Source organism: Polyodon spathula, chromosome 10 (assembly GCF_017654505.1).
Source record: "Polyodon spathula isolate WHYD16114869_AA chromosome 10, ASM1765450v1, whole genome shotgun sequence".
NCBI lineage: Eukaryota > Metazoa > Chordata > Actinopteri > Acipenseriformes > Polyodontidae > Polyodon > Polyodon spathula.
In genome coordinates, this window is record NC_054543.1 from 26,725,095 (window position 1) to 26,745,205 (window position 20,111).

Genomic DNA, 20,111 nt, shown 5'->3' on the forward strand with positions numbered 1-20,111 from the left:
GCAGAGGAAATTTAATCTCTCATCCTCCGCAGAAGCAAATGGTGGGGGATGAAAAGACTCCAGTTCCACAGATTGGTTGATGTGGAAGGCTATAATCACCTTGGGGAGGAAAGTGGGGTTGGTGCGCAGCGACACCATACTGCCATCTTCCCAAATATGCATGCAAGAGCTGTGTATAGACAGAGCCTGCAGCTCACTGATCCGCTTAGCAGAGGTGATAGCAAGGAGGAAGGCTGTCTTCATAGACAGATACTTCAGCTCTATGGAGTGTAAGGGCTCAAAAAGGGGCCTTCGTGACAGCCTTTAGTACAATATTAAGGCTCCATTTGGGGAGAACAGTCTTCCTAGGAGGGCTAATCACCGTGAGCCTTTAAGGAAACGGGTAACCAAAAAATGTGCACCTGGAGACATAGACTCTACGGGGGCATTGCAACCAGAGATAGCCACTAAATACACCTTCAAGGTGGAAGGTGATCTTCCAGCATTGAGCAGTTCTTGCAGAAACTGCAAAATGACTGACATAGGGCAAGCAATGGGGTCATGGTTCCCAGCCAGACATCAAGTTTGAAAATGCTTCCACTTACAGCTATACAATGACCTAGTGGAGTCTGCCCTAGCACTCTGCATAGTTTCCACAACTGCATTTGATAGCCCTAGGGCTAGCCAGCGATCCCTTTCAGGTGCCAGACCCATACCTGGAACCTGCCTGGTTCCAGATGCCAAAGAGAGCCTTTCGTCTGACTGAGGAGATTCAAACGAAGTGGAATCTCCCAGGGCTGGCCGTGCAACAGCTGGCACAGGGTCGAAACTATATTCTCCTGGGCCACTTGGGAGTCACTAGGCGAACTGACTTTTTCGAGAAAAGCCGGGAGCAGCGGCATGGGCAGGAAAGCATATAAAATCACTTTGGGCCATTTGTGCGCTAGGACGTCTACGCCGAGTGGACCGCCTAAGCGGTGGAGGGAGTACCACAGGAGTCAATGCATCGTCTCTGCCGAAGCAATGAGATCGATCTGCGCCTTCCCAAACCATTCCCAAATGCGCTCCATCACCTGAGGGTGGAGTTGTTACTCCGACGGATGCGGGCCGCTCCTGGAGAGGAGGTCCGCTGCCCAATTCACTGAGCCGGGAATGTGCATCACCCATAGGGACAGCAAATTCCTTTGAGCCCATATCAGTAGTTTGAAAGCTATGCGATGCAACCCCCAGACCGCTCCCCAACCCAGGTTGGACGTGTCTGTCGTCACCACTTGGCGGTTCAATACTACTCCCATTTGCACACCTTCGCGCAGATGAGAGGGAACCCTCCACCAGTGTAGGGCTGCTGAGCATATGTAAGGCACAGTCAGTCTACGGTGTCTGTCGCATTTGGCATTGAGGTGAAATGCACTGAGCCACTCTTGTAGCGGGCGCATGCGAAGCAAACCCAGCTGAATGGCTGAAATGGCTACGGCCATCAGACCCAGTAGTTTCTGGCACAATCTCAGGGTGACCTTCGATCCCTGTTGAAACAGGGAGAGGCAACCCCGGATAGCTGCAACTCTGTCGTCCTACAGGTATGCGCGTATCGTAGTGGGGTCCAGCCGAAGCCCCACTGCACTGGTGTAAGCCGACTCTTTGCAACATTTATGGTGAGGCCCAGCCTGTCAGAACCATGTGGGCCAGTGCTCCATCTCGCGACTGGGAACAGATCAACCAGTAATCGAGATAGTTTATCACTCTGATACCCTGCAGCCGCAGGGGAGCCAGGATAGCATCCACGCACTTTGAAAACGCACACAGAGCCAGGGAGAGCCGAATGGCAGCACAACAAACTCTTACACGCTTCCTAGAAAGGAAAAGTGCAGGTACTTTCTGTGCTCTGGATGAATGGGAACATAAAAGTATGCGTACCATAAGTCCACGGTGGTGAACCAGTCACCTGGTCGGACAGTATTCGGAACCTCCTTTCTTTTAAAAGCCCGTTCAGGAGCCTCAAGTCTAAGATGGAGACAAAAGCCGGCAACTTTCTTGGTTACCAGAATGTACCTCAAGTAGTAACCCTTTCAGTGGGAGATGGGGTCTACGAGACAAATGGCTCGCTTGCACAGCAATGCAGCCACTTCTTTCTGAAGTACCGAGGCTTGTAGAGGGTCTGACACTAAAGTATTTGTGACGTCTTGCAAGGGAGGAGGTACCAAGCGGAACTGTAGCTCATAGCCGCTTTGCATAGTGACGAGCACCCATGAGTGCCAGTACTGCAGCTGTTGTGCCAAAAATGGGGTCTAAGGCCGTCAGCCGTCAGGGGGACTGGCCGGGCTGATGAGGCTGGGGCTGGGTAGTTTGGAGTGAGTGTTTAGGGCGCTGGCCCTGAAAAAGCCTCCTCTGACGCGGTTTTGTGGACTGACCACAACCTGCGTTCCCTCTGCCTGCCAGTTGGGCTTGGTTACGGAGATGTGGGGACTGGGACTGTTCTAGTGACAGTTCGAGTCTGGGGAGCTCATCAGCGGCTCGACCGACCCCATGCAGACGCATAGGGAGGGAGCAACGCAGCCACCTGATGGGACAGTTTGCGTTCCTGGTGAGACCTTTGCAGTATCTCCTCCACAGCTGGCCCAAAAGTGTGCCCTGGGGATATGGGCGTGTCAAGTAGCGCAGCCTCATCAGCATCAGGGACTGTGGATTGTGTCAGCCACGGCTGTCTACGAACCACCACCAAGCCAGCTAGGCTCCAGTCAAGGGCTCACCCTTTGAGACCAGAGACCTGCAGCAGCGTACTGGACAGGAAACGTAACTCGGAGGCCATTGGCTTAGGGAGCTGGGCTCACGCAGTACACCGTCCAAATATGTACACTTGCCGTATTTGTTAATCAAGTTGCCTGCGCTTTTGCTGCATAAGCTTGCTTCAGATGCATCTCCGTCACCCTACATTGAGGGTTTGGGCACGCTGGAGCTCTAGCCAGACCACTCACTGGCGGGGCCTTAACCAGGGCCGCGATGGTGGAGTCTACTGGGGGAAACCCCACCAGGCCAAGCTTATCCACGCCTTCTAAGGAGGAGAGCGGTGTGGTCTGTTGAAGTAAACTAGGACCCAAAGCCGGGCGACCCCAGGAGCGTACTTCCTCCATAAAATCTCAGAAGGCCAGGAAAATCTGAGGGCGAGGAGCCAGCGCCTGTGCCCGAAAAAAGGACAGGCATGGTTCTGGCACTGGCGTCCAGGGGACCTGCAGAAAGGCTGCAGCGCATCCCATGAGAGCAGAGATTGAGTTGGACAACGGGTTGAAACCGGTCTCTGAGACACTATTGGATCTGGGCTCTTCCTCAGCAAGGGTCTCACCCACTTGCATATCAGAGGAGAAAGAAGCTCTATCCCCAAAGGCCGCTATGGAAAGCATATCCTCCTGTTCCAGCTGAGGCAGTTCTCCCCAATCACCCTGCACTCCCAAAGGGGGGGGGGGGGGGGGGTATGGAAATTGGGGCTGCGGCGGACCCTAGACAGGGGCCTGAGCCGCCGGCACCTGCTTGGTCAAGAGCTCTAGGACTTGTCTCGACTGAGGAGATGGGGAGCGCCTGCGGGAGGCCTGCACAACACCACACGCAGAGGTTATGTTTATCCTCCTGCAGGATAACAGCGTTACAGACCATACCGACATGGGCCTGACTTTGTGCATAGCACCAAAGCACTGCTCGCACTGCGTTAAACACTGGAAGCGTTAACTTAGTGTAAAAATCACTAGTGTTACAGCAGTAATACTGCATTTCGTGCGCCGAGTACCGTGGGCACCTTTTGCACCGCGCCGTACGTTAGGTATATGCTAGGAGAGCAGCAACTACGCAACAAGTGCAACATGCAGCTCATGCAGCTCATGCACTGCTTGTATTGTACACTACGTGCACTGTGTACCGTGGTGCACCATGCGTAATCGCACTACGTGATAGAGGTACTAGCATGTCTACATTTGGTGCAATGTGCGTACCTAGCACTGTGTACACAGAATACTGAGGGCACTAAATGCACCACGTACAGTGTAGCGTTATTGTGCTCTACCGTAGAGGTGCTGGCACCATGTGTTACTACTGTAAGCACCTGAGCACCAAGATAGAGGAGGGAGAGAAGTAACTTCTCTGTACAAGGCCCGACTCACCACAGTGGTGGGCCTGTAGCCAGCAGAACTACTTGACAACAGGGATACGTCAAGGCTTAGCCCCGTGGAGGAGAAAGTGGCTGGAAGGTCACTTGACAGCGGGGATATGGCAAGGCCTAGCCCCGAGGAGGACACGTGTACTCTCAGAAAAAATAGACAATCATTCGCGGATGACTGCACAGACAGTCACTCACATACGACAGACAGATAAAAGAAGCGGCCTATCACGCAGGTGGGGAGGCCACTGAAAGACAGAAAGGCAATAAAGGACTCTGTCTTTTTTAAGTCGTTGATTTAATGCTCTTTTCTATCAATACGCTCAGCTAAACACAGAGGTCTTATCGTACCGTCTTGAGAGGGTAAAAAGAGAAGGATCTTGTGACGGTGACAGTTTCATTCCCTCAGTAGGCAGGACCGAGTGCATCATCACGGGAAGGGGCCTATCGGCAGCTGTGGTATAGAGAGCTCAGTGATACTTACCCGAAGGGCAGGAATATCCCATACCTATCTGGTGGTGGTCGTCTTCGAATTGAAAGGGAACCCATTGTCGGGACCTACCTAACAGGTGTTGATATAATCTACACGCAAGGAAGACTAAGCCTGTTCCCTCATCATCCAAACCAAACCACAATCCAAAGCCATAATATAATACCTCTTTCAGTGTGTTCGTTTCCCAGTAAATCAATAACAAATAATTTCCTCTGTTTACTCTCCCAATCGCAACCCAAACTCCTCAAGTTCTCTCTCGCCCAACACTCATGAACACAGGGCTTTTAAATAGTACTCAATTACATCTTTAACACAATTGACAAGATATAAGATTGATTAATTCATTTGAACTGGAGACATCCCTGACTCCAGTAGTTTCCTCATGGACCTAAAGCCCCCATGAATTCTCTTTGTACTATAGTAAGTATTTATTTTAGATTGTACTTATTTACTTTTTAGTTTTCCTTTATTTAGCAAAGTTCGTATTTATTTGTTTACCATCCAGTTTGTTTATATTGTCTTGTCCACCTTCTATGAGTTTTTATTGACCAACCCCATAAAAAAAATATATAGTTCAAATAGAGAAGGATGGGAGCTGTTTCTTTAGATGTTTAGGTGTGGTTTTATATGGTTCACAAAATGATCATCGAACAATTAGACATAATGTAATAGGACTAATGGAAAACAATATAAAACGATATGAAATGTACATCGACTCAGTGACCCATATTGAAAAAATTAAATTAAGTGACGGCAGTATAGATTCTTGGGCTACAGAGGCAGAAGTTCTGGCAGCTGCAGGCCTACTAAATAGGCCCATACACGTATACACAGACTTAAAGAATAAAGATTGTTTTAAATATAAAGGCACAATAGAAACTATTAAAAATAAGAACGATCCAATTAATCTTTTATACAACAATAACCATTTTTCAGTTATTGTATTTAAAGACACTGAAACCAGAGGAACGTCTGAAAACTGTGCCATCATTAAGAAAGACAATCAAAATACATCTAAAACAGTAAAAATAAACCAGTTTAAAGTAAACAATAAAATACAAAATAGAGAATTAAACAGGACTAGGACAGAGAATTCAAAACAGAAAGATAGGAGACCCAGAAATGGAAATGGTACCAAATACACTAAAGATAAGACAGAAGACACAGTATTTAATTTATCAAGGAAAACTTTAGCCACATCCCAGAAAGCAGTATTGAGTAAAGGACTTAAGTTTATACCGACTAAAAAATACATTGATAAAGATAAACTGGCCACCGAATTAAAGGAGTGGGAGAGACGCATGAGATTAGCAGAATATTTTTTCAACGAAGAGATCTCCGATTCAGAGGGTAATTATGAGCATGGGATTGCTCATAAATCACTCCTCCGGATGGAAGAGACAAGTGGTTAGACATGTATATTGAAGTAGTTAAACAAGAAATTATAGTAGGATTAAAGAAAAAATGTAAACTTAATTTAACCAATATTGAAGAACAAGCTATGACTGAGTTGTTAAATGATGATGATATAAGTATAAGACCGGTAGATAAAGGATTGGGAATAGTAATAATGAACACAGAGGACTATATGAAATCTGTAAAATGTGAATTAAAGAATACGGATACATATGAAGAAGTTAAAAGCAATAGGATCAATAAATCTGTAAAAGAGGTTAAAGACATTGCAGAGAGACTATACAATAATGGCATTATATCAAAAGAATTTAAAAAATACATGCAGCCACATAATGCAAGAGCAGGCCTAGCAAGAGGAAATCCTAAAATGCACAAAGAAAATCATCCTATGCGAATGATAGTCAGCACGATTGATAATCCAACACACTTAATAGCTGAAATAGCAGAAAAACAACTTAGGTCACACATTGAGAAATTACCAAGCTATGTTAAGGATACAACACAATTTTTAAAAAGACTTGAATCACTAAAACACAACCTTCCAGAGAATACAATTTTATTTTGCATGGATGTAAAATCCTTGTATCCAAGTGTCCCTCGTAAAGAAACTTTAGAAGCTTGTCAAAAAGCATTAGATAATAGACTAGATAAATCAATACCAACAGCAGAGGTGCTGAACATGATCAATGTAGTTTTAGAAAACAGTTATTTTACATTTGTTGATAAAAAATTACAAACAAAATGATAGTACAGCAATAGGATCTAAATTGGGAATGCATTTTGCCAGTACATACATGGGGAAATGGGAAGAACAATTACTTAGAAAATCAGAAAAAGAACCTTTAGAATACATTTGGTTTGTAGATTATATTTTTGGGGTTTGGACACATGGAGAAGAATCTCTTTTAAAGTTTAATATAATGGCAAACGAAATACACAGTAATATTAAGGTGGACCTTCGATGGACAAGAAAAGAAATAGAATTATTAGATACCGTAGTAAAACTTGAAGAAGGTTCAATTGAGACTGGCCTGTTCTGTAAACCTACTGACATGCACCAGTATTTACACATGTCCTCTGCACATCCAATACACACTAAAAGGGCAACCCCAAAAGGGCTAGGAAAAAGAATATGAAGAATATGCTCTCAGGAAAGTGACTATGTAAAACAAAGACAGATATTAAAAACAAATTTAAAAAAAAGAGGATACAAAGAAAGAATTATAGAAACAGAGTTAAGAAAAGTGGATAAACTAAAGAGATGATCTACTAGATTATAAAAATAGAGATAAAAAGGTCAAGAGAGTCCCATTAGTAATGACTTACTCTAAACTTTTGCCCAGTATTTCTAAGATCGTTTGGAAACACTTGCGTAGTCTACATAATTCAGAAAAATTGTTGTCAAGTACAAGTAGTTGTCATGCCGAAAAACACCTATAAATACCTCCAATGCTTTGATTCAAACACAGGCTCCCTTGAGAAAGATATGTACAACATATCGAAACGATGGGCAGCTGGCTTTCAATATATATATATATATATATATAATATAATATATATATGATATATAATATATATATATATATAGATATATATATATATATATACGAATGTTTTATATTTTACTTTGTGGTCAGAGTTTGATTTACAGCAGATGGGACTTGGTGCAACAATTTCCCTGATAAAAGCAGCACTTTTAAAAAATTTGTATCCGATGGTTTGTATAATAAGATGTAAATAACATCACATTAAGATTAGCTATACCATTAAATGACTGTAATGTAACTAATAGGAAGGATATTGTTTTGAATCGTACAGCACCTCCCAGTGTTCTACATGTACTGTATACTGGTATATGCAATGATTTTAACTCAGTTACTGTGTCAAAAACTTTTTTTTTATCTTGTATATATCTATTAGTATGTATAATATTCTTATCTATTATTTGTTAATACATTACTTATTTTGTTTTATTTAAACAAACAAAAAATAGAAGAGATGGCATGCACCAAGTTTCAGTGCACACAGCACAGTTGTGAATGTCATTCACTCGCACACTGGTCTTAATTATTCATGATGCCTCATATAATTTTGTACAGGTAAAACTGCACAGCTACTGTGCTCCTGATTTCTTTTCCTTTCTGTAAAGGATAGCAGCATGTCAGACAAATCAGTGTTCATAGCACCCACAGCTTAACTAAACTATATACCAGTAATGGAAACCCAGAGGAGATATTTAAAAGCAAGTTCTTTTGTCCAAATACATGTGTGCTGTTGGCCTTTATGGAGTAGAGCAACTCATAACCATCGATGTGCCTGATTTCAACCTATTGAGCCACCCAAGCCAAAAACATCACATGTTCTTTCTTATTTCTGCCGACGGTGGGATTCCTCTGCCTGCTCCAAAACTTTCCTGCTGCTTGTCAAGACATTGTTAGTAGACTGAACTAAAGTTAGCTCTTATTGTGAAATCTAGGTCAGGATTTCATTTCAGCACTCATTAAAAAGCTGACGCACAGTGCTGGAGTTGTTTCGCTCTCACTGAACTGCAGGAGCACTGTTCTTGAGTGAACAGAATGTTTACATCCTCACCGAAGTGTAGTTTGAGAATAAGCCTCGCATTCAACCACATTGTATGAGGACAGTGCTTACAAGATTTTCATGATCGTCTTTTTTATAGAAATCCATTGGCTTACATGATCCTGCCAGTCAACTCTGCCACCCAATTGATTAATTATATTAAAAGGCCTCCCCCCCATTATTTCTTTCACAAAAATATTATTTTAATGCTGGTTTTACAGCCCATGATTAGCACTAATCTTGGACTACCTTAGTTAACACTGGGTAGTTCAAATTAACTGGGTAAGCCATTGCTAATTGTGGGCTGCGAAACCAGTTCTAAGTGTTTAGACATCGGGCCCGATTCATAGAGCTAGTGTCTGTCCATCCATACCTGAACACAGGTTACCAAACATTTTTACCTGTTGTCCACCTGTTCAGCTGCATTAGGCAATGTGGCCCACAATTAGCACTTCTTAATAAAAATGACAAATTAAAAAAAAAAAATGAACTTGTAAGACTGTAAATAAGTAATCTAAATTGTTGTTTTTTTTTTTCAGTTTTCTTCAGCTGTAGCTTAATAGTTATTATAATCAAACTTTAAAGAAATGAAATACTTTTACTTAATGTCAAACATGCAAGTATATTTTTAACATGTATAACATTTTATACAAACCTTACTTTGTTTTGTTACATTGTGAATTTTATTTACAAAAAACTTACCACTGTAGACAAATTATATACCGTGAAATATGTTAATTGATGCATTTTAATATAGCTTGTTTTATGTAAAAAAAAAAAAAAAAAGATACTGTTAATCACATCTTCCTATTTTTACAATGATACACGGGGAATCCATTATAAATAAAAAATGTGTCATTGATTACGGGCAGGGAACTGTGCGCACAACACGTGCATGCACTCGTGGGTTTGTTGTACGTCCACGAGAAACGCACCGAATTTGAAGAACAGATCAGATAAAAACTTTAATGCGTTCGGTGAATTCCTCTGCATCATCCTCAATAACATGTAAATGAGCGTGCATGTTATACTCTGCGCATTTGTAAATAAAACACAAGCATACAAGTTTGTTAACAATTCTCTTTTTTTATTGTACTGCTTGCATTCAGGTATAGTATTGCATTACAGCATGCCTAAATGTAGGAGAAAAAGCATTTTAAAAATATATTTATATATATTTCACAGTAATTCATATGTACTGCAATACAGATGCATCTGAATAACATATGGATGCAAAAAGCAAACAGTCAAACCTATCAATAAGGAGTGACCTGGAAAATAGATAACATTTTGTGAATTGCCACTCTAACGGTTTATAAATAGTATTTTGCAATACAATTTGGGGGTGGGGGTGCAACTGGAAACCGCACTTATACATCGCCTAGGTCTGGAAATCTGAAACTTTTGGGGTGCAACAAATGAAACAAATAAGCGCCTAAAACCAGTACAGGCTCCTTGTACAGGTCTGACTGTATGTGTCAATATGAATTTCACAGTAGTAGGTTTGATGGTCCAGTGGATAAAGGAAATGGCTTGATCCCAAAAGATTCACAGTTCAAATCCTAGTTTAACCAGTTAGGATAAAAGTGTCTGCTAATTAATGATTATAAAAGTAGATATTTTGTTAGTTAGATGGTTAGGTTAGGTTAGGTTCCCTTAAGACTAATGTGCATATGTGCAGCCATTGTTTTCTTATGCATTAAATGTGCTGTGCCCAATCGCATTACCATTTATTCAAACATGTTATGACAATCTTGGCATGTGTTTAGAAAAGCATGTACATGCCAGTAATCATATTAAACAATAGAGGCACAATATTTTTACATTTATCATCGGAGTTCTGACCAAACTTTGTGTGCCATTTTTTTTACTTTTGGGTTTCTTAAATAATTAGATTACTCTTGTCAAACAAAACAAATAAAGTGTATGTCAATTGTCCTTTGCATGTGGAAACCTTAGTTATTTGGGTTTCCGAAAAAATTAAGAAATGTGACAAACAAGGTTACGAGGAATATATATAAACAATAAGGCACGACAGGGTGTGGGATATACTCTAATATCCACACGCCTCGGGTGCGTTATAAGTCACAAGGCGAAGCTGGGTGGCTTTAACCGCCCAGGGCGTGTGGATATTAGAGTATATCCCACACCCTGTCGTGCCTTACTGCGCTTATGAAATGGATCAACCAACATTACAAAAAAAAAAAAAAAAAAATGATATTTTTATTAAATATCTTTCCACCTCTGCCTGACCTTAGAAAAAAGTCCCTTAAAAAATAAAGAAGTAAAACCAAAAATGCATTAATTAAAATAATTTCAGATGTTGAATTGAACACTGCCTTTGAAAGTGCAGTTTTGATTCATTACACTTCTTGTAATTCTTGGTTTATTCATTACATTTTAAAGACAACCCAAAGTCTTTTTTAAGAGGGACCCAAATCTTTTAGAAAAGCTAAAAGTTTAAGAGAGATTTAAGAAAATATTTATTTTCAAAATGGGATAGGGAAACGTCATAGTTCAGGGAGATCAGAATGGCGAGTTTTGAATTTATTTGAATACTTTTGCTTTTTTTTCACTACTTTAATTAATCATTTGTATCCGATTCAGATTCATTCAATATCTCTTGTACACTTCGTTTTCCCAAAAGTTCAACATTTACATAAATCTCGTCGGTCATGTTTATTGCGATAAATTCCAATATGTCTGCTGTTTTTGTTTTTAAATTCTAGTGTATGGATATCTGCAAGACATTTGCCCGTTTTTGAAAAAAAGTGCTGACCAATGGTGATATGTTGCAATATCAACACCCCCACGCAACCTATATAATTCCAAAACCTAAAATTCCAAAAACATGAGAAAGTCAGACAATCATTTACATAACATTTTAGGACAATTTATTATGTCCAGCTATACTAGTCTAGGTGAACATATTGGATATAATATTGCTCTATCTATAGAGCATGTCAGAGATTTACTTAGCTGCTGCAGCAGTAATACAGGGGAGAAGAGGTCTGTGATATAACAAGTTTACAAACGTACTCTGGTACCACAACTGTTTTAAATCAATAAAACCGAATACATTGTTGCTGTGGGGTTGAATTGACTGTGGATATGCTCTGTCTCAGAAAATGAGGATGTCACTGGAACAGGTACTAACAGACACTGCAAAAAAAATGATATTAAATACTACTTTAGTGGTTGGTTTTTGAAGGTATGTATGAATATAACAGTTTAATATTAGTAATTTGTTTTTCCAAATGTTCTTTGTATCGGATCTTTTAAATGTGTACCACAGCCTCCAAGGTAGTGAAGTAGACTTTCTGTACCTCCTTGATATGTTCACATGGGCATCAGTGAAAATCAACAATACATTAAGAGCCATTGTACTTGGAGCTTTTATCCTGTTATTGTTTGCATAATTTATTCTCCATATAGTGATTATAGATTCTCTGTTTAGTAGCCAATCTGGTTGAGAAGCATCTTCTGAAAGACCATTTGAAGGCACAGGCAAGGTTTACAATTTCTTCAAAAGCTGTTAGCATTAGCGGGTACCAATTTTATAGCACATGTTAACCAAACAAAAAAAGGGGAACAAATTGTTACAGGTGTTACTGTCTGTCATACATTTAGCTTTCGTCGCCTAAGAAGTTGGGGTTCATGATAGTAGTAGTTGCTCCCTTAAAAAGTGGATTATCAGCCTGTTAGGAAAAGAAATTAGAGATAATATTAAATTAAATCTCCAGATGTTTATACTATACTATATACTGATTTTTAAGTTTGTTTCCTTTTTATTTAGAAGATCATATTCCATTGAATGAAGGTAATGCTAAATGTATTATCAAAGGTATAACATTTAAAATAGTCAAAATACACACACTAGTTGATACTGATCTTGCTTTTGTTGTGCAGGAGGTGTCTGCGAGGCACAATGTTTAGGCTATGTGTTGAATTTATGAAGGTTATTGTTATATTTGTATAGCTTCCAAAAACTTGGACTATAGCAAATAATATGGCATTTGAAACTTCTTTAAATTGTAGCTTTGTCATTTGCACCCCTTGACTCAATAAATACTGTTGTGTTTCATACCACAAATAATGTTTGTAATTTTCAGAAGCAATTAATTAATTGTTGATGGTTGGTTGTAAATACTACTTCAAAGTGCTATGGACATACATTTCATGACAATGCCAGCCCAAAATCAATCAATGTACTTCAGATATGTTCTAGAATCTAAATTTAATTCAGATAACCACTTTAGCCACTCACAGAATTACTAACAAACAGTGTGCTTGTATGTAAAGCCACTTACTTGATTCCACTTTGCGTTTGCCTTTTCCTTTTCAAATTTGTGAAACTCCCGACGGTCTTTCAGTAAGGTGAGGAATTTCCAGATTAGCAGGATGACCAAGCCAATGAGAGCTACACCCGCGATTGTACCTGCCACAATGGCAATGATGTTGGGGGGCTCAGGGCATTCTAAAACACAAGTGGTGAATTAGCAAATAGGGCAGTGCATTGGTAGTGTCTTCACAATACAGTTACTAAGTGTGAAACATACAAATTACACAATTATTGTCCCATTTGATAGTGCAAGTGTTTGTAATACAATTTGGTCAAATAAGATTTACAATCTGCTTTGCTTTTATTTCCTGATTAATGTTTTATTTAAAACAAAATGACTGTACAGTCAGTGTAAATAATAATTACACTTACAAAATCTATACCATTGCACACGTTTTGGAAACACATGTTTTAGAAAACAGTATTCAGTTGAAAAAATATCTGATGCCAACAGGCTTAAAGTGAGTTCTGTAATTGGAGATTCATTTTAAATGAAATACTTTATGTGAATATTAATTATAATTCAGGAAATCCGGTAGCTGGTTCAATAACACAAGGACTGCTAAGAAATGTGTACCTTGGCTCCAATGTATGTATAAATGAGTTTTCCATGATACTGTAGGGACGTAAATGAAATGAACTTGGGACTGGTAATGTTTTGGTTTTTTTAGCACTTATAGATGCTTAACCTTGTCTCTGCCACAAGGTGTAATCACGTTATTAGGCTTCCAAGCTGAAGTAACTTAAAAAAAATGGATGGTGAGTAAGTAGATTTAAAAAAATGCACAGAGTACTTTTCTTCAATCAGTTGTTAGGTTTATTGAAATATGCAGGGAGTCTGGTCCCAGGTACAGGACAAACAGAATACTCGTCCTACAATGTTTGCATGACATTAAATACCCTTCTGTATAGATGGTCCACCTCCTCTTTCTCTAACATTTAACCTCGGGAAACTGGTTTTCAGTTGTTACAAAACGTACAACACCATTATCCAATCTGTTACAATTGGTATTATTTAAAGTTGTGTGTGTGTGTGTGTGTGTGTGTGTGTGTGTGTGTGTGTGTGTGTGTGTGTGTGTGTGTGTGTCTGTGTGACGACCTCTGAACTCATTCTAGTGCATTCTTCAGATCCCTGGTGCCCAAAAGGTCCATACATCTGGTTTTTGTCATCTTCTTGAGACCCTTTGATTCCAGTGGCATTATCTCTTTGGATCTCTCTGAGAACCTTTGGGTCCAACACCAGTCCCTGGGAGCCTTTTATCCCCTTTATGCTTTGTATTCCAAAAGTCTTAGAGCCTGGCTGATAACAGCATTGTTATCTTGTTAGCTTGCAGTCAATGCTGGGCAAGAAGCTTGTAGACGCAACGTCTCTATCAATTGTTAGCAGTACATGCAATTTGAACCAAACAGTCTGCTATCTGCAATATTAGTCTCTTTTCAGAAAAGAACACCAGTATAGCTCTGCCAGTCTACATGCTTAGCAAACTGCTAATCAATTCTCGATCCATGTTTTCCAACATAAGCCAAAAGTTAAGATTTTTTTTTTTTTACATTTTTTTTTTTCTTCTTCCCAAAACTTTGAACTACTGCTGCTTCTAAGCTGTGTGACTGATCAGGTTCTGACTTGGCAGTTAACAAGCTGGATACATTGGCTGTCAGATCCTTCAATTGACACCGTGACGCATTTTTCAATAAAACCTTTTGAAATCTTCTTCTTGGGAACCGGTGAAGCCATAGATCTGACACTTGGCATATATCATCAGCATCCAAACCCGCATCAAGTTTGCGAAGCAGAAGTTGCTGTGATATATTTTTATGTCAAAATGGCTGCCACAAATCTTATTGAAATGCGCCCCTAACAACAAACTGCAGCTGTAGTTATCATCCCAGTAACAACGGGATACAAAAATGTGAAAATGGTTTTGTTTTATAAAACAAGATGGCCACCATGTGTACGTTTATGTCTGAAATTTAAAACTGCCTCTGTTGACAAACGGTTTACTTGACTAACTCGAAACTTCACAAGCATCCTCCTTGACACTGTAGCAATACAACTGACTTTTAAAAAACTCACGTTAAACATGGCTGCCTGATGCATTTTTGAAAACTTTCAAAATCTTCTGTGGAACAGTTGAAGTTGTTGATTTTAAACTTGGCACATTGAGAACTAAACACGCAGATGGGTACTGATACTGGGGCTTGGGAGCTGTAAAACTGCCTGGCAGTTCTAGTTATTATTATTATTATTATTATTATTATTATTATTATTATATTATTATTATTATTATTATTATTATTATTATTAACACTAGTATTTGTCTTCACCTATGTTATTTAAAAAATTGTTTGCACTGATTATTATTTTTCGCACTGCAGTTTAAATTGATAAGGACTGACTGCCTTTTGTTTTGGTTTGTTTGTTAGTTTTGGAAACTTGCTACTTATACAGGCCTGGAGAGGTCTGCGGAGAAAATGAATTAACAGAGCAGTTATTACTGAAGTATTGGACTAGGGGTCTGAACTGTTTGAATATTTGCTCAATTAAGTGGACTCTTGCATTACTGCAAATTGAAACTATTGGTCACTTTAGCATAGGTTTATTTCAATTAATTTATTCCCTAATTTTACTGTGTTATTTTAAGTGAGGCTGTGAGGTATTCCAAGATGGGTATAGGGGTTTGCCCTGTGACGTCCCGAGGGGAGGATTGAAATTGGACAGTTTTTGTTTGTTTTCAATTGTGGGAACATGGTGTACTGTCATTTGGTTGCCTACGTCATCCAGATGGTAATTCTCAGTCCATTTATTTTAAATGTTTTTAGCATTACCCTGTTTTTAGAAATGTTTTAGTAACCAAACAACAGTCCTATTTTTCTCTTCTCTCCAATTAATAGGTTAAACATTTGCATTACTTTAAACCACAGACAGACTATAGAAACTTATATTAATAATAAAGTGCATTTATAACAAGAAAATACACAAGACAAATAAGAGAGCCAAAAACATTAAACACACAGTTTACATGTGACAGCCCATCTCTAGTGTGTAAAGAATGGGAGAGAAGGAGAAAACAGAATTAAAATAGCAACTACTAATTTGTGCTGGAGGACCAGCATTATACTTGTAGAGTGTTTGTCCCTGTTTGTTTAGTTGGTGTCAGATTTGTGCTTATGATTTGATTTGGGTTAAACCTTTGTTTTTGTCAAACCTTTGTGTTTTCTGTTTAATAAACCGGCGCAAGCAAGCGCATTCACATTTCACCCTCAGTACTGTGTGTTCTTCCGGGTCACCGCTCAAGCCATCCTGTGACAGCCACTTATTTCAAAGTTGATCCTCACAGGGGGAGACCCCTCTGTGTCACCTATATGTATTTATCCCAGCCCAAAACAGAATTTTAAGCACTACTACTACTTAGTTACCAACTTTCTGAAGCCTAAATCTGGGAGTCATAATTTGCAGAGACTGTAATTCAGTAAGAGTTTCCGCGCTTATACAGTCTGCAGTAACAAGGTGTGAACTCAAAACATGTCGTATAGTAAGAAAACAACCCCACGTGTACTTTTATTTAATATATAAGGCATTCTAAAACAGTGACAACAGTGTAAGGTAGTGCACACAGGCAATACAAATGTGCATTATAAAAACCATATGGGAGATACTGAAATTGAAGAAGGAATCTCTGAAAAAGACCTACAAGTTTACGTTGACTCAGAAATGTCTTCATCTAGACAATGTGGGGAAGCTATAAAAAAAACTTTACAATGCAATAGTAAGACCTCATCTAGAATATTGTGTTCAATTTTGGTCCCCTCGCTACAAAAAGGATATTGCTGCTCTAGAACGAGTGCAAAGAAGAGTGACCAGAATTATTCCGGGTTTAAAAGGTATTACATAAGCACAGTGTTTGCTCCAGGACTTACAGGCTGAGGATCTATGTGGCCCCCTCTCAGATTTTTAGGGGGACATTTTCTTCAGTAAGGAGGTTTATATGTTTGATTCAGCGACGGAAACGGAAGTTGGGGTGGGAAAATTTGTACAGGGGGCACGGGCACAGCTGTATATATAGATGCACGAATCACTCATTCGTGGTTGGGTGGTCAGGGAGAAAGAATGGGAGGAGTGTAAAAATTAAAACTAAGCGCAATTGCTACTCGTGCTGACTTACATTAGCACGATATTTGTGTGTTTATTGTTCACCGCGTTTTGTCTATTTGTTTGGCCAACATGCCGTTTTGTTATGTTCAACTGTTTTATTTGTTTAATTATTAAACTGGCACATCAGCTGTCACTCCTGGCACAAAAATTCAAGCAGCTCAGCTTTGTTTGATGGCTTGTGACCATCCATCTTCCTCTTGATCACATTCTAGAGGTTTTCAATGGGGTTCAGGTCTGAAGATTGGGCTGGCCATGACAGGGTCTTGATATGGTGGTCCTCTATCCACACCTTGATTGACCTGGCTGTGTGGCATAGAGCATTGTCCTGCTGGAAAAACCAATCCTCAGAGTTGGGGAACATTGTCAGAGCAGAAGGAAGCAAGTTTTCTTCCAGGACAACCTTGTACAACAAAGCTGAGCTGCTTGAATTTTTGTGCCAGGAGTGGCATAAAGTCACCCAACATCAATGTGAAAGACTGGTGGAGAGCATGCCAAGATGCATGAAAGCTGTGCTTGAAAATCAGGGTTATTCCACCAAATATTGATTTCTCAACTCTTCCTAAGTTAAAACATTAGTATTGTGTTGGTTAAAAATGAATCTGAACTTATTTTCTTTGCATTATTTGAGGTCTGACAACACTGCATCTTTTTTGTTATTTTGACCAGTTGTCATTTTCTGCAAATAAATGCTCTAAATGACAATATTTTTATTTGGAATTTGGGAGAAATGTTGTCATTAGTTTATAGAATAAAACAAAAATGTTCATTTTACCCAAACACATACCTAGTAAAACCAGAGAAACTGATCATTTTGCAGTGGTCCCTTAATTTTTTCCAGAGCTGTATATATATACATACATACACACACACACACACACACACACACACACACACACACACACACACACATACATTTCATATTGTAGCTAAGATTGTAAATCTCAATATTGATAAATAATGCATATGATGATGTCACTGTTTACATTCCCGACAAGCACCTTGCCGCAATTTAGGCTTCCTTTTGAGCCACATATGTGAACACACTTAGGCCCCCTAAAACCTTAACTGTGAACGGAAATTTGACGGCCCAAGGCCGGCTCACTAAGTGTGAACGGGGTCTATGGTATGGAGAGTAAAGAGATTTGTTGTTATACAGATATTTTCCCTCACTCTGAAGTTCCCTCCCCTGCACAGGGAACATGTCATATGTTTTGTGTTTTTTTTTCTAATGGTTTGTTTTATCCTGAATTTTAAGCCTGGTTAACGAACCGTACCTTTCCTAAATGCACCAAGCACTTTTAAAAAGCCCAATATTGCAGTTCGATAAATATGAATTATATAAATCTTAATTATGATAGAGAGTCTGTAATTGACCGCTTGTATATTTTAACAATGTGTTGCTGCTCCTTTTAACCATGCTGTTCAATAAAAAAACGTTCTCCTTGCTTTTATATGTATCTTTTCTTGATGACATTGTTTCCCGTATTTTAATTCTGTATCAGAATAAAAAGAACCACATCATCTATCTAATATTCTGTTCTTTATTGCACTGAACTGGTATAGTCGCGCTACATATTAAATATATAACCCTGTGTTTTGTAGCCCCTCTGACCTAGCGGGTGTTACATAAGGACAGGAAGGCAGGGGCTTAAGCCAGTCACTTATTCAACTTACGTTATTAGCAAACTTGATAACTGCCATGTTTGCCCACTGTTTTTTCTACCAAAATCAATTTTGGGCCAGAATAAGAACATATGAGTGACAGAGTGGTTCCCCCTCTGTGAGAATCAATTTTGAAAAAAAGTGTCCCAAAGCGATTTGACCAATGAAATAACCCAGTTACTTATTAAATTTGTGTTATATTTGCTGTATACAAATAAGAAGCTGGCCGAATAAGAAGCCAACTTCAGCATCACGTTGAACATTGTCAAAGATATTATAATACCAAGTGCAATAAGAAAGTTCAGCACAATGCAACCAGTTAATTCCAAAAAATATGTAGAATAATAAAAAGAACAGCATTCTTTCTAAACCCGTTTCAAACTTTCTTCATTTCAACTACCGCCCGCAACTCATCCACAGGTAACTCCAACGTGGCAAGGAAATCCATATACTCCCAAAAAACACTGGTGCTTATCCAATTTGCTAATTTTAAATTCTGCACTATTAAAAAATGGATCGCAAAAAAAAAAAAAAAAAAAAAAAAAAAATCTGCTTGTCTCCCCGTGCACACCACCATGACAGTTAAAGTTTTCTCCGCCTCTCTCACTCTCTCGATCTGTGACGCACTGTATTGGTGTCTTACTCTCTTGCTTGCCCCTGCTGCTCACATTTAAATGCAAGCCACTATAAAAAATATAAAGGGACAGAACGTACTGGGCACAATTGTCGATTATCACAAGGTGAATAAACTAAATTGAACAAACTAAACCTACTACTCTGTCTAGTGGTAATATACTGGATACTGAAAAACATTGTACTTGGCAGGAAAATGTTAGTGGATTATCAACCTGTTAACAAAGGAAAAGCATTTAGAGATAACTGTAGCTTTGATAATTCTTGTTTTCTTGAATCACATTGCAATAATTTCACTGAGGCAGGGCAAGAAATGTTTTGTAAGTGTCATAACAAAGGATTATGTTTCTCTTCTCTTTTTTTGGTCCATATTTTTTTATGTTTTGCTTTTATAGAAGCTTAGGTCCCCTCTCTACACACAAAGGCATGGTTTGTCAAAAGTTACTGTGACAGAGAGAGTGAATCCAAGTCATAAATCTCCTTCCTGATCTGTGAGGGCATTGTGTAACATGGACAGTGTTCCAGGACTGGATGGGTTAGCAATTAATTCCAGAGAGTCAAGAACAAGAATTGTTTCTGTCTATTAATTGTCACATTTGTCATTCATAGACGACTAAAATCCGGCACCTGTCACAATCAGCCTGCATCAAAGCCGGACTACACTGCACTACTGTTTCACCACTGCTGTATAATTCACCACTTGCACTAGGAG

The 20,111-nt window shown here is 39.4% G+C and overlaps 1 protein-coding gene across 1 annotated transcript in view; it reads right to left on the minus strand.

Annotated features, from left to right (window-relative positions):
- Positions 1-11,318: 11,318 nt before the first annotated feature.
- LOC121321410 (integrin beta-2-like) overlaps positions 11,319-20,111 on the minus strand; it is a 75,196-nt gene continuing 66,403 nt past the window's right edge. The window contains exons 15-16 of the mRNA XM_041260339.1: positions 12,920-13,086; positions 11,319-12,307 (exon numbers count right to left, since the gene is read on the minus strand). Coding sequence (XP_041116273.1) covers positions 12,236-12,307; positions 12,920-13,086 — 239 coding nt within the window. The 3' untranslated portion in view covers positions 11,319-12,235. The remainder of the gene's footprint in view (positions 12,308-12,919; positions 13,087-20,111) is intronic.